Source organism: Pipra filicauda, unplaced genomic scaffold (genome assembly GCF_003945595.2).
Source record: "Pipra filicauda isolate LSUMZ 115617 unplaced genomic scaffold, ASM394559v2 scaffold21_size4447388_pilon, whole genome shotgun sequence".
Lineage (NCBI taxonomy): Eukaryota > Metazoa > Chordata > Aves > Passeriformes > Pipridae > Pipra > Pipra filicauda.
This window is the reverse complement of record NW_024104332.1, coordinates 2,228,343-2,242,135: the sequence shown is the minus strand read 5'-3', so window position 1 is coordinate 2,242,135 and position 13,793 is coordinate 2,228,343. Positions and strand designations below refer to the sequence as shown.

Sequence of the window (13,793 nt, the reverse complement as noted above, 5' to 3'; positions counted from 1 at the left end):
TACTACACCCATAGCACTAATAAGCTACAATTTGTGCTGCTATTTGAGAATACATCACAGAACAGTTTTCTGGCATTGGGAAACTATGATCCTTGTGATAACAGATAGCTTTTTTTGTTCCATTACCTAAAAAAACTAAATGCTATTGGCAGAAGACTAACTGTAACTTCAAAAGGTTTATAGGAAGCAGTCTGCCCTCTTACTAGAGCTCCCAAGTACCTCCAACTGTTGATCTGAGTAACTCTCCTGTAATTTTCTCATGAACTGGGTGGGTTTGGTTTGGGGTTTTGTATTGTGGGTTTGGGTGGGGTTTTTTTAATCATAGATCGTAATTTTTTATTAAATCATCTCTGCAGTAATTCCCATATTTCCACCTCATACTGTAAGACTACACTAGCAGTTTTACCTGGATATGCATCCGAAGTTTATTTTTTTGCAATGTTAGCTGATCATTTATACCTTTTAATTCTTTTTAGTTTAACAGTTTCTTCTCTTACTCAGTGATTTATTGTCTTCAAATGTCTTGTGAGCAAATTTGCCAAAAGTTTTCCAAAAGTCACATAAATGAATCAGTAACAAGATCTGTTACACTTCACATTCTAACAGCCTGGAGAGGGTAAGATGCCATTTATCCTTCAACGGTACACTGAATTTTTTATCCCTAATTTATCACATTATTCTACAGAACTTTGAGGGCACTTCCTATTAATTTACCAAGTGCTGAAGTAAAGATTCAATGGCTTAAAATATAATGATAACAGGAGTGAAAAACAGAATAAGCAGTGGCTATCCACAAGTCCTCTTAACAGTCTGGAAGGAATCCAGAACCAGAAATGACAGTACACAACAAATGAAACAGTGGACCAAACATGCCAGGAATAGTAAATGTTTTGTTGGGCACATGATTTGACAGACAACTTTGCAATTCAGTCTGTTTCACTGACTACTATAAAAAAACCCCTTTCATATTAAGAATAACCCAGTATCAGAAAAACACAGTTGGACTGCTAAGCAGTTTCCTTTAAGACTACTCCAAAAATAAAATACAGAAGCTTGTCCTGTTGTAATATATACTCAAGAAGAAAGAGGATTACTATACTTTAAAATAGCAAATTATTTTCATGGTGTCCCAAGTTTCGTAAGAGTATCCTTTTTGGAGACAAAATTAATTCTCAAAGCCCAGTGGTTACAAACGCATTTATACAGTACATATTTTAAAAGAGTTAGTGTCTTCTTGCACTTCTCTTACCTACTGCTGTCTCACTTAGGTGTCTTTTCTTTCTTCCTTCTGACAGCTGATCGGATGTTCTTGACACCAACTGAGATTTGGAAACAGATAAACAGCCACTGTTCCATTGTTTGACAGAAACATGATGCTGATTATAGTCTACAACAAAAAAAGCACGTATCAAATCAAAAACTTATTTTCCATTGACGCAATTTACAGGAAATCTCAACTGGTAAACTATTTATAATGGAAAAAAAAAAACCAACACCAAAACTTATGATAGGAATCCCAATAGTAAACAGCACTTCAGTCAGGCACCTGGCCCAAACTCCCCCACTTGCTATTAGTGCCCTCCTACGGCTCTGGTGGGATCATCTCAGTGCAACAAAGGAGAACTTGACACTGTGGTCTGGGAAGAGATTCCTCTTCCACCTAAAGCCTTAATCGGTTACCTTCTTTGATAACCTGCTTTGTGCTAAATTTATAAACTGAGCCTCTTCATGGAAGAAATTACTGACAAATGAACAGAAAATGGTCTTGCCAATACTAAAATATGTTGCTTTACATACCACTGTCAGAGGACACTTTAAACTCCCCTCCCAAAGATGAGGTATCAACAGGTTCTCCTTTGATGTCATCCTTCCTTAATAATGTTTCAAAGTATACGTGAAGAGGAATATCTAAAAAATCAAAAATCCAAATGGAAGAGGGTCAGTATTAGAAATATGGCAACCTCTGAGCCAATGTATTATCCATCATCACTAAAGGTCTAGGAATTGATTCACCCACCACAGCGCAATATAATCCATGAGCAGTGCTGAGTGACACACGCTCTGGAAGGTACTGAGTGAGAATAAGCTTGGGCTCTTCCCCTCTTGATGAACTCCTGCACAAGACCCAGCACAGCAGAGAGCATACAGGGCGCTTTTCCTGGAATCTGCAGAGGCTTCAGTTCAGCCTTTTGGGTACAAGTCATTAGTCATTAATGCTTTTGGAAATTGTTACTGCCGGGAGCCTAGAGGTAATTTCAAGGTACATTCCTTCTCTCTCTCCCTGAAAAGGTTACAGCAGGGCAAGGCAATTCATTTCCTGATGGGAGCTCTAACCCAGAATTAGCCTGCAAAACATCTCAAGTGGTAAGGAATTTACCCCCTGTTGTAAGGCAGGAAGGCTTAAGAAAAATAAGTCTCTCTGAAAAGCCTTTCTGGGAAAAAAGAAATTACAAGAATGAAGAGAAATTAAATAGGAAAAAAAAAAAGTCAGTGTAAGAAGCCAGCTTGACAGCTAGTATATTCAGAATGAGAAGAGGACCAAGGGCAGTATCCAAGGGTGGGCCTTAAATTACTTATATTTACACACAATCTCAGCCTCATGTGCCTTCAAGGTGAGCCAGGACAGAAACTTTCAACATATTTTGCTAAAAAGAACAATTTATTTCAATTTGATATGGATCTATCTAGGTATTCTGTCATAACATCTCAAGGATCTTGCCGTGTTTCCTATTCTACTTCCAAGTAAAACATAAAGAAGGTCTTCAAAGGTGTATTAGTCACAAAATTTAAGTAAAGAATTAACCAAAACATTTCTCCTGCTTTGGTTTGGGTTTTTTTGGTTTGGTCTTTTTTCACCTGTATGTTTCAGAGATTTTTTATTTTGTGCTCCTCTATCTTAATCAAAAGGGCAGGAGTGCTTGTCTCAGTTTATCCACAGGCTAGGTGCAGAAATACCAGAAGCCCAAGCTTCTTAAACACAAACTACAATTCTCCAGTTATCAAGGTGCAAGTTTAGAGAGGTGCTTTTGTGTTCAAGGGACACTGCAACCACTGATGTATTTTTGGACAAGATCCTTGGTCATTTGGAAACTGTGAAGGCAAGACTTAGATCTATGGGCAGCTCTGCTTCCAGAAGTGAGCCAGTCCCTCTACCCTATTTGCTAGGTTGCCTGCAAATTATGATTCACCTTTGAAAGCAAAATACAAGAAAAGACAACACGGGAGAACTACATCTGAATCTTGAATCCCTCTCTGCACACTACAAAATCAAACTCCCAGAGTTCCAAAACAAAACAAAGGCCAATAATACATTTTTAGCACAAAGAGAAAATTAAAATAAACCCCTTTTCCTTTACTCTGCTGGCGCTTTTGGGTTTTTTTAATATATAAAGATGTGGGCACAGCACAAGCAGTATTTTAAGAGAAGTTATTTCTCTGGAAGGGGATAACCAAGAAAGCTGCAAAGAAAACATGAAACTGAATCAGGCTACAACTTGGAAAATTTCTACCATGCATTTATTCACAGTAATTCTTTCACATGAAAGAAAATGACAAACAGACTAGTGGTCTTTATGAGGAGGTAGAGACAGCAAAGTACACAAAGCACTGAGTAAAGCATGAATCTGGAAACGGGATTTTCTTAAAACAAAAAAATCACACAAAAACTCAACAGGATGAATCACTTGTGCTGATAGCAGCATTTATTATTCCATTTTGAAGTCCCAACTGCTGTTGGGTTGCACCTGCACTAACTTCACAGCTGAGCCACAGACATCACATACATTATTGTCCAAAAAGACTAAAGAATCAGATGATAGAAATCATAAACTTTGAAGATCACCAAAAATGCTGATTATCACAAAAACAATCAGAAAACCTAAAAAAAGCTTTTTAAAACTAGTACAAAGGGCCTGAACAGAAAGTTGCTTATGAAAACAACACAACTAAGATATGGTAGTGTGTTGGTAACAGCACCATCTCTAAAGGACTAACACTGACTCAATTAGACACACCATGAAACCCACCTTTTTCCTGGCCAGTCTTTCTAGGTTGTAAGAGCATTGCTGGTACAGGAAACCTAGGTGGTGTGCTTTTCAAAAGTTAGGATGAAGTTCAGATTTGTAGTCTAAACTCATGTATTTTGACAGTGTAAGGTTTTCTATTAAGAAAACTAAGTTCTAAAAATCACCCAAAAGACAAGTTAGTCCTTAACCTCTACAGTTGTCACAAGCACAACCACCCTGTTGTAGTCATGGCATTACTTACCAGAAGGGAATGATAAGACTGGATGGAAGGAAGAGTCCAGCTCTTGCACGTAATCTAGGATTTTAGATTCTGTGCTGTACTCATTGCTGGTCAAAGTGGAGGCCGGCACCACATATGGCAACTGAGTTTTACACGGAAAGGAGGCATCTCTACATGGCAGAGTCTGCAAGAATACATAGAAACAAAGTTTAACTTCTCCTTTACTCATGTACTTCAAATTAGACCAGAAGAGGAAAAAAACCCAACAAACTAACAACTCAGTGAGTGACATCCTTTAACATGTGAATGGCAGAAGTATTCCTAAAGCTTCAGATAGTCTAAGTGTGACTTACCTCCACTTATCGTGGACCATGGTGTACAATACAAAGAATACAAAACCCCCCTTCAATTAGGGGCAGGAAACAGCTGTCAAAGCTTTCAGAGAAAACGTAACTGTTTCTAATCCTTATTTTGATCTATCCTATGACAAATCGATACTCTTTAAAATTTAATTCCAGCACAACAGGCAAGATAGAGAGCACAAACAAACCTAACACGAGACTAAATAGAAGGGTCTCCTTTGTTTATGCCCTCAGTCACATTTTTACTATCAGTATCTCTAGACAGTTCGAGCTCAGCCATTTTAATGTAAACAACTATATTTAACATTTTAAGCACACCATGTACTTACACAAAACAAGAGGGCAAAGTCTTCACCTTGTTACAATTTAAACATCAGGTAAGCAACATAAACAAAAGAAGACACACAGCAATAAATACGGAGAGGGACGCACTGAGGATTGATTAATAGGTAGTAAGGGGAATTACTAGAAAGAGAACTGCAAAGAAAGATTAATTTAGCTGCTTATTTGTGAGGTTTGGTCAAGTATGGAAGGTAAAATGATGGGTGGCACAGAACTGGTAGGTGTGAGATAACAGGACTGAGACAGAAGGTGAAAATGGGCAGGAGTAAGCTTCAGAGTGCAGGCCGTATACTGAGCTCTGAAAGACAGAAGGAAAGAACTGAATTTGATGCTACAAGAAAGCAGCAAACAGTCGAGTCTGTGCTTCAGCATATGCTACAGAAGTCCTGCAGGGAAATAATACTGCTGATGGTACTTTAAGTCTTATTGGATAGCAGTGGTAGTAATCCCCCAAATACTGACATTTTAAGGGTTTCTATAGGTCTTGCCAAATGTTGCAGATCCTACAAACAGCAAGGGAGAGAAGTGGGTACTTCAAGGGTCTCAGCCTATCACTGTGCAAATAGTCACATTTATCATCTCCTGGAAAAGAGTTCCAGTGTAAAAAACTGTAAGAATGAATATAACATTTTCTTATGACTTTTTATAAAAGGAGACATCTAGCAGCTGCATCAAAGGCAAGAACATCAATGAACATGACTTATATTTTCAGTACTGCTGCTTTCCGAATCCGAGAAATCTCTTCAGCTGCTTTCTCCTGCCTGAAATATTCCAGGCTGTTTTCTAGCAGTGCCACTCATGTGTTAGTGATGCAGTGATTATATCCACCACATAAAATCCCCCTCCACTTACTCAGTCCTTCTGTCAGATGGCATCAGTGTTCACAACCCACACTATCTTAGAAAATATTCCACTAAAAAGTTCCCGTTTCCATCTCTTCCCTTCTTCTCAGTCAACAACTTCCCTACACTGCTACTGTATCTCAGAAACTATTAAAATCAAGCAAGGATGTTGTAATGCTGTGATGGTGGTGAGGTTCTCTTATTTAACTTTTTTTCCCCCACAAGGGAACGTTAACAGACCTAAATCCACTTTGATCTCCATACACAGGTCTATATACAAGTACTTTCAACTTAACCTGGAAAGAATTCTTTTCTAGCCCAGGACTCCTTCAAATCAACGTTGTGTTATTCTGTGTTATTCTCCTGTGACGAACATATGGGACTCTTCATCTGTTAAACTTTAAACATCCATAAAGTGCTAGCAGAACTGGGACCTGTGTTTGGAAACACTAGAGGGATAAATGCTGAAGTGAGTTTAATGTTTCCCATTATACGGACCATTAAACTCAAGCTTAAAGAGCTTTTAAGTAGTTGCTCTACCTCCATGCACTAAGGGCTTGCTTTTCAAAAATGCACAAAAGCATATTTCCTCTTCATATTTGGTTTTTAGAAATGAAGTAGCTTCCTGAAACTCCACTATTTAAGCTGCAACTGCACCACTTCTGCTTGTCTTTTTTTTACAGAAACGAATCCACATTGCAGTAAATAAATCTCTCATTCTTTAAAAAGAAATCCCCGAATATTAATTAGTAAAATTACCTAGAAAATATATAGATAAGACCATCACTTTCTGACATCCAGTTCTATAGTCCTGACTCACTTTTTCTTGCTTTAGTTCACTCTAGCCACAAACACATTTAGATTATAGCTTAAAACTCAGCCTGCTCAAAAACATGGTCAAACAACCTCCACAGTCACAATCTATTTTGAAACTGTATTAAAATCCATCTGCCAATTTTGGTAAATGCAAAATTCTTTTCTTCAACTTGCCCGTGGTGGGAATTATAAAACCTCATCCGTGAATTTGTGCATTAGTGCCTCAAATGCTCTGGCATCAACATCTAAGTAATGAAATCTTTCATTAAGCTAGTTTGTAATCCAAAGAAAATAAGGACTTCTACAGAAGCAAGAGCAATTTTATTTAAATGCCTGTGAGGCTATTAGAAAAAAAAGCTAAAAACCTGGTAGTGTCTGTGTTCCTAGCTACCAGATCTGGTTTAAGTTTCTGATGGAGTAGTTTTCCACTGGAAAAAGCTGAATTAGTGATGTTTGTCAGGAATGTCAACTCTTGAGGAAAAAATTTCAGAAGCCCTTTGCTCTGGAATTAAAGTGTGTCATTCAAAGAAAGTGCTTCAATCTTACTGAAACAAAACTGAAGATCTGTTTATTGGAAAGCTAAACTCTCCCTGCTTCCAATTCCGAGTAGAACACAGTCTACAACCCAGCTGCCTTTTACAGCAGTAAATTATCAATTCTTTAACACGACAAAAAAATCCACCACACCCCAACTGAAAACAAGCCCATAAATATATCCATTCATCAACAGCAATGACAAGGGGTTTCAGGAAGACCATGGCACACAGCTTTTACAAGACAGGCCCTGTAGCAAGCCTGACCACAATGTCAACTCTTCAGAAAGCAAGATTACTAAACTCTTATCAATTTTTCTGCTGCTCTACTATACCTTGTACATCTCCTGGAGCATTTTTCGTCACTACAGAAATACAAAATTTCATGCTTCCTGAGCTCAAGCAGATATGAATTATAATATTACATTAAATTCATTCAATTAAGGAAAACACATTGTATTTGAGAGGAAATCAGGAGTGTGCAAGCTTTAAATATTCAACTAAAATAGCATTCTGGTTTAAACTTCATAAGGAACGGTGTCAATCAACAGAATCTAATTTTCTAGAATATTATGAATTCTAAACTTGGATTTTTTTCCCTCATAGTGCCGTTTTACTGAGTTACAGAAAATACAGTAAGCAAATAATTTTGATATTTAAAACAATTCTCGCACTTCTTTGTGATAAAGTGATGCACTAGACAAAGCACAACTGGCTCATGCCTCCGTTATAGAAGGGTCAGAAAGCTGAACACTACTGGCCACCCAAACTTCTGCAGAGAAAAAAGTGTCAGTCTATGAAGTGTGCCATAATTGAAAAGAAATATATTTTGTGCTCCCTTACAAAGATTCTGAAGTGAATACTCATTTTATGGTTTCAGCTACGGATCACTAAAACTCCTACCATTTCTGGAGACATGCCTAAATGTAACAGTACACAGACACAGTTCAATTATGCTACTGTGTATGAATCCAGTAAGTTAATTAAGTTTGCACAAATACACCCTGCTGAATACCTGTCATGTCTGCTCCTGATTATTCTTATTAAGCCCAGAAAGGCAAGGAAAATGCATTTATTCTACCTACAAACACACCCTCAGAACTTTTCAGCAACATCAAAGAAGAGCTATCCCCCTCAATATCAAAAACTGTTCTTTAAATGGGTAGCCAACTAAACTGCAGAGATTTAATTATGGGATTCAAGAGAACCACTGTGTGTATGGGTCATGACTCTTTAAATATCAAACACACCAAGTTTTAATCCTATTACCTCTCTGCTTCAGCATCTCCTTTAAAGGCCAGCCCACTGCTCCATTGTCTTTGTCTTCTGCACTCAACAACCTGCTCTGAGCAGAGCTATGACCCTCTGGCAGAACATAAGAGTTCCATGAAACCTCTTTTAATCACAAGATAAACGTGCAGGACTTCACTGCAGAGTGCTTTGGGGCAACACACAACACATGGGCAGTGAAAGGTTAATCTGAAAGCCTCAAAGACCTTCTCTCTTATCAACATGTAATGGGAGAGAAGGTGGGCAGAGCATCTAAGACATCCTTACATGGGAAGGTGCACAACAGATGGTGTTGACACGTGCACACTGTACAACAGACTCTCCCTTTCAGATGAAGTTTCTACAGATGTCAGAAGGACAGACCTTTCCTGTGCAGGTTAGGTACAGGGAAGCAAGCTGCCCTGAGATGTAAATGAATTCATCTACCTCTGGTCCCTCTGAAGCTGTCAATAAGGATAAAGTGGCAGATCCTATGGCAGAAACCAGCTTTTCCAGGTGGAGAACAGAGACTTCCATAAAACACTAATGACAACTTACTCAGCATCCAGCTTGTCTCAAATTCAGATTTTTGGACAGTGTCCTAAAAGGACTTATAGCTTCTACCATTCTCAGAGACCACCCACCTCTCCTAAATATACATGGAGTTTAGCTTCTTTAATCCTGCTACAAGCCAATAGGAGACTTTCACCTGCTTTGTATGAAGTGCACGCTGTCCTCTACATCCCGAAACAAAGACCTTTAGTTCAACTAGCAAATCAATTGAAAAATCAAGGCTAATGCTTAATCTTTGATCACTTTAACTAAAAGAAGGAAAGATGTTAATCCACAGGGATATCTTTTCAAAAATGCCACACAGAAATTAAGAGTTGATGTGATCAGTAAAACATTACAGAACTGTCATAATAAGCTAGAGGTGTAGGACTGTGGAAAGCACACAGGTTTTTCATTCTGAAAAAAAAGAATTCACAGGCTGACTGGTCTGCCACAAACCTCACAAAGGATGGATCTAGTTCCACTGCCAGTATTACAAAACTAGAGGTGCCCTTCCTGCCCACTACATTAAAGTCTTGTCACACATTCAGAATGCCTGAATGCACAGGAGAACTTCTTCTTTTCCCACTCAGGTTTCAGTGACTTTTAACCTATTTTATAGCTTCCAGTGTTAAAGTAGCTTCCACTGTTAAAGTAAGATAAAGGCTCTGCATGCTGGATAGAATACAAATTATAATAGTATGTGTGTATATATATACATACACACATACTCTTCCCTAAAAACTGAAAATTAATAATGGGAAAAGACCCATATGTATTTATCAAGTGGCATCTACAGAAAGCCTCACTGGCCCCAAGCATGCACTGGGAATGCTGCTGGACACAAAAATCATAGAACCAGCATAAGAATTAGATTAAAATAAGAAACGCATACCCTAGAATTTCAATACTTTTCTCCTGTCTGTTTTGGAGCCTTCTGAAGAAGCAATGACTTTTTTTCTTTCCAAATCACTAAACAAAAGCAGATATTCTTCTGCTCTCACTTAACTCCCGTTTGAGACTGTGGAGAAAAAAATGTGGGAATATGCAACTGCAAGAGCTGGCAACATTATATCACCTGTTTTCTTGTGGTATCCAAAACATACGTTTTTGCATCTCAATTCCCAACTTTCAGGGTGCTGGCATCTTTGCAAATTTGAATTCTGTTTTTCTCCATGTGCCTCAGCCCACACAATCAAGTCTTCCTCCAGCAGGTGGAGATACAAATACAATGAGAATTTTCAGATTAAAAAAAAACCACTGTGCTCTACAACCCTGCAAAGAAATGGACAGACCCAAAGTTGACAGTACTCAGATCTCATTGCTCTGTTGTCTCTTAACTTCATTTAGAGCTGTACAAGGTTTTCATGGATTTTTTTGTTGTGCATGTGTATTATTCTGGGTGGCTTGTGCACTGACTCACAACTGAGAAATGGCCTAAGCTCTTACCAAGTTATTTAGATAGGGAAGAAAGATAGAAAAACAGATCATCTGTGGTACTTAAGTAAATCTGAATTAGGGGACAAGCAGATTTGGCCCCGAAGGATGTTTCAAGTTCCTGAGGATATCAGATGGTGACAGATAAACCAAACACCCTGCATCCTGTTTTAATTTATTTGCAGTCTATCTTGTCAGTCTGGAAGGTCGTCTAGAGTTTCATAGCATTCTATATTTTCTTTCAGATACCACCCTGTGTAAGCAGAGTAGGTGTAGCCCTCTTCAGAAAAGAAATACAGCTAAGTAGAGGACAATATAGGGCATCTCTCAACAGGCACTAGGAGGCTAATAGGTCACTACATACTCATTGTAAATGTATGTGGGCATGGCAGTAGATAAGACAAAAAATGTGGCTGTCTTCCCAGTGACCTTATGAACTGACAGATGGGATAGCAGTTCACAGTTTCATACTCTGCTTTTCCTATCATGGATATTGGGGGGTGAGGGGAGAGAATGAGCTTCTCAAATGAATCTGAAGAGATGTGAGGGACAACACACTGAAAGCCATTTAGGTGCACAGAGAGTACAACCAGATATCACAAACCCCCCCCCCCCAGACCCAAGTTCCTCAAAGCTATCCCAACATTTTTTAATCTCCCTCACATGGGAAGTCTGCATTTTGCTGTGATTCTCTGGTCAGAATTCTTTAGTCACTGTCTTTCTCAAATTACTCTGCACAGCAGCACTGCCCCTCAGCACTGCCAGGCGCTGCTTGCTGGTTTTTGAACCAGGCACCATGAAGAAGCTGGAGCTGCAAATTTCAGAAGATTCAGTTTTCTCCTATGACTTTGGCAATCTGGTCTCTGTTAACTCCACATCTGCTGCAGGGAGGTGGCAGCAAGCCTTCCATAGCTCCAGCTTGCTTTCAGGCCATTGACCTTAAAGAAATGGGGTTGCCTACCAATTGTGGTATCAGGGGTTATATAAATATGTAAAACTTGAGGAAATACAGGAGAGGCACTTGCTAGAGATGACACACTAAAGTTATGTTAAAAATCAAACTATTTTCCATGCTGCTAAGAAGTAAATCCTTTTTTCCATGAAAGACCAGAGGAAATTTGCTAGATTACTACTAGGAATATAAATGCATTTTTAGAGAAAACCAGGTATCAATCCCAGAAGCCATTCCCCATTTTACCCTTGGACATCTGCCTAATCCAGCAGCCAGCCTGGGCTGACAGCCAGTGCTCTTCCATTACAGGCTGAGCAATCTCAACAACAGCTAGGAAACCAAGTGTAGCAAGTGCAGGACTAACAAAGTGACAGGCCCTGTTAGCTAAGATTTATTGAATGAAACAATACACTGCTGATGGCTCGTAATTCAAAGCCCCGATACCCATTTAGATTTGATTGTCAGAATGTGCTGGAAACACAGTCTAATTTTATCACTTACTTCCCCAGTAGAATCTCTGATCCTCTGTTTTCAACCAAAACTGTGTAAGAGGCTTTGTTCACTGCTTTACCTTAATTTTGAAAACTTGAAATGAGTTTGGCACTGGCATGAAGACTGAAGCTAACAGTTTGATTGCTGCCACCACCTCTTATTTTCTCTAGGAATTGGAGCACATCTATCTATAGCCTGTGGTGGAGTTCTCCACATTGCCCCCTGGTTAACTTCCCCATGGAAAGGACATCGAAAAGCAGAGTCTAAATACAGGGTTTTGAGCTGAGAGCTGCAGTAAGCACAAAGAGCATTCCCTACAGGGGTGTTTTACCACACTGTCTTTGGGACATCTCTGCACTTTTGGTACAGAGACACTGGAGCTGGGTTGGTATATGGCCAGAGATGTCAACAGCATGGAGCAGACACACAGTTGCTTCCAATATTTGAAATCTTAAATAGTAACCTGAAAATGCACTGTTTGCTTGCATTCTACAATCAAAGGTAAATTGCAAGTATATCTTTTTAGTCTATAAGTCAAGGTAAACTACTGAGCATGCAGAGCAGCTCAGCTCTGTGGCTTGGTTGGAGGTAAAAATGTAAACTCTGCCTTGAACTCCTGATGCCGGGCTGTAGAAATGAAGTTTCTGACCACAAGGCTCCACTGCTATTCTCTGAGCTGCACTAACACTGGCCCAGTTCTCAAAACACAGAGACATAGGCAGTGCTTGTAGAAATATGAAATACATGAGCCTGAAAGACACATGCTTCCAGAAAAGCTGATAGTTTAAAACAGTTTAGAAGAACTGATAGTTTAGAAACTGCATCTAGAGCGAAAACTCCTCATGTTTAAGTAGAAGGAAGGGAAAGTCCTGGAGTCTCTGGCTAAGGATCCATCTCCATAGCTGCCAGAAGCACTTGTGGAATTGGAGGCATCACTCAGGCATGAGGTCTCCAATATCTGTAACAGGACACGGATTGGATTGAATGGGAAACAATAAAGTCCAAGTCAGCCACAGACTCCTTGTTTAATACAAGGAAGATGAAAAGCTTAGGTATCTAGGAGGAGGTAGAGCTCTCAACTCTACCCCCAACTCCCCTACCAAAACCTCCAGGGCAAGCTGCCAAGTCATTAAGCCCCACTGCCAGGAAGGTGGGAACTCAAGCTAATAAGAAATCGGACAGTTTTTCAATAAAATATCTTGCTAAAACTAGGACACGTCTGCAGTTTTGCAGAGAATGCTGAATCAGCACAAAACATCCTTGCAAGGGAAATTTCTCCCCAGACCACTGGCACACTTAGTAAATCCTAGGCAGTTAGTCGAGGAGACATGGAGATGTAACACACTTTTAAAAGGCAAAGTAAAACCAAGAAATTAAGACCATTTGGGATTAGTACTGCTCTAAAGAATGAGTTCGTACTGTCTCTGCTCCCAAATTAGAGCATTGCTTTAAGCACCACAGCTAAACTCATTATGTATTCTTACCAGAAATATGCTATTAATATCAGATGCAAACAGATAGCCTTGTCCTGCACAACAAACAGTTTGGTTTTCTCCATTTTAAAATATTAAGTCCTCTGTAATGCAGAAAATTTTAAGAGTTTTAAAGCATTTTTTTTTTTTAGTGTGTCATGAAAAAGGCAATATGACTAAATAGAAACAGCAAAAACAGAAACAAGATTAAGATATTGCAATTCAATTTCCTAGAAAATAATGTGCCACCAGCTGTGTAAACTTTCTCGTAGCTAAAACAAATATTCTGAAAACAAGTGGGCAGCTGATTTACACTGTAGCATGTCTCCTCAGCAGTCAGGCCTCCCAGGGAACCTCTCGAGCTGTCTCCTAGACTGTACAAGAGCTTTAAAGATAGCCATACAACAAACTTATTTGATAAACAGAACTCTGAGTGATCTTTAATTTTTACGTTCAACTCATTAACTCTGAGCTCCTGC

At 39.1% G+C, this 13,793-nt stretch overlaps 1 protein-coding gene across 8 annotated transcripts in view; it reads right to left on the bottom strand.

Annotated features, from left to right (window-relative positions):
• KANSL1L (KAT8 regulatory NSL complex subunit 1 like) overlaps positions 1 to 13,793 on the bottom strand; it is a 59,528-nt gene that overhangs the window by 12,664 nt on the left and 33,071 nt on the right. For all 8 annotated transcript variants that reach the window (XR_003546507.2, XM_039381347.1, XM_027751959.2 and 5 more), the window contains exons 7-9: positions 4,267 to 4,429; positions 1,798 to 1,908; positions 1,250 to 1,387 (exon numbers count right to left, since the gene is read on the bottom strand). Coding sequence is in view for 7 of the 8 variants with exons in the window: in XM_039381347.1 (XP_039237281.1) it covers positions 1,250 to 1,387; positions 1,798 to 1,908; positions 4,267 to 4,429 (412 nt within the window). In the remaining variant the exon portion in view is untranslated. The remainder of the gene's footprint in view (positions 1 to 1,249; positions 1,388 to 1,797; positions 1,909 to 4,266; positions 4,430 to 13,793) is intronic.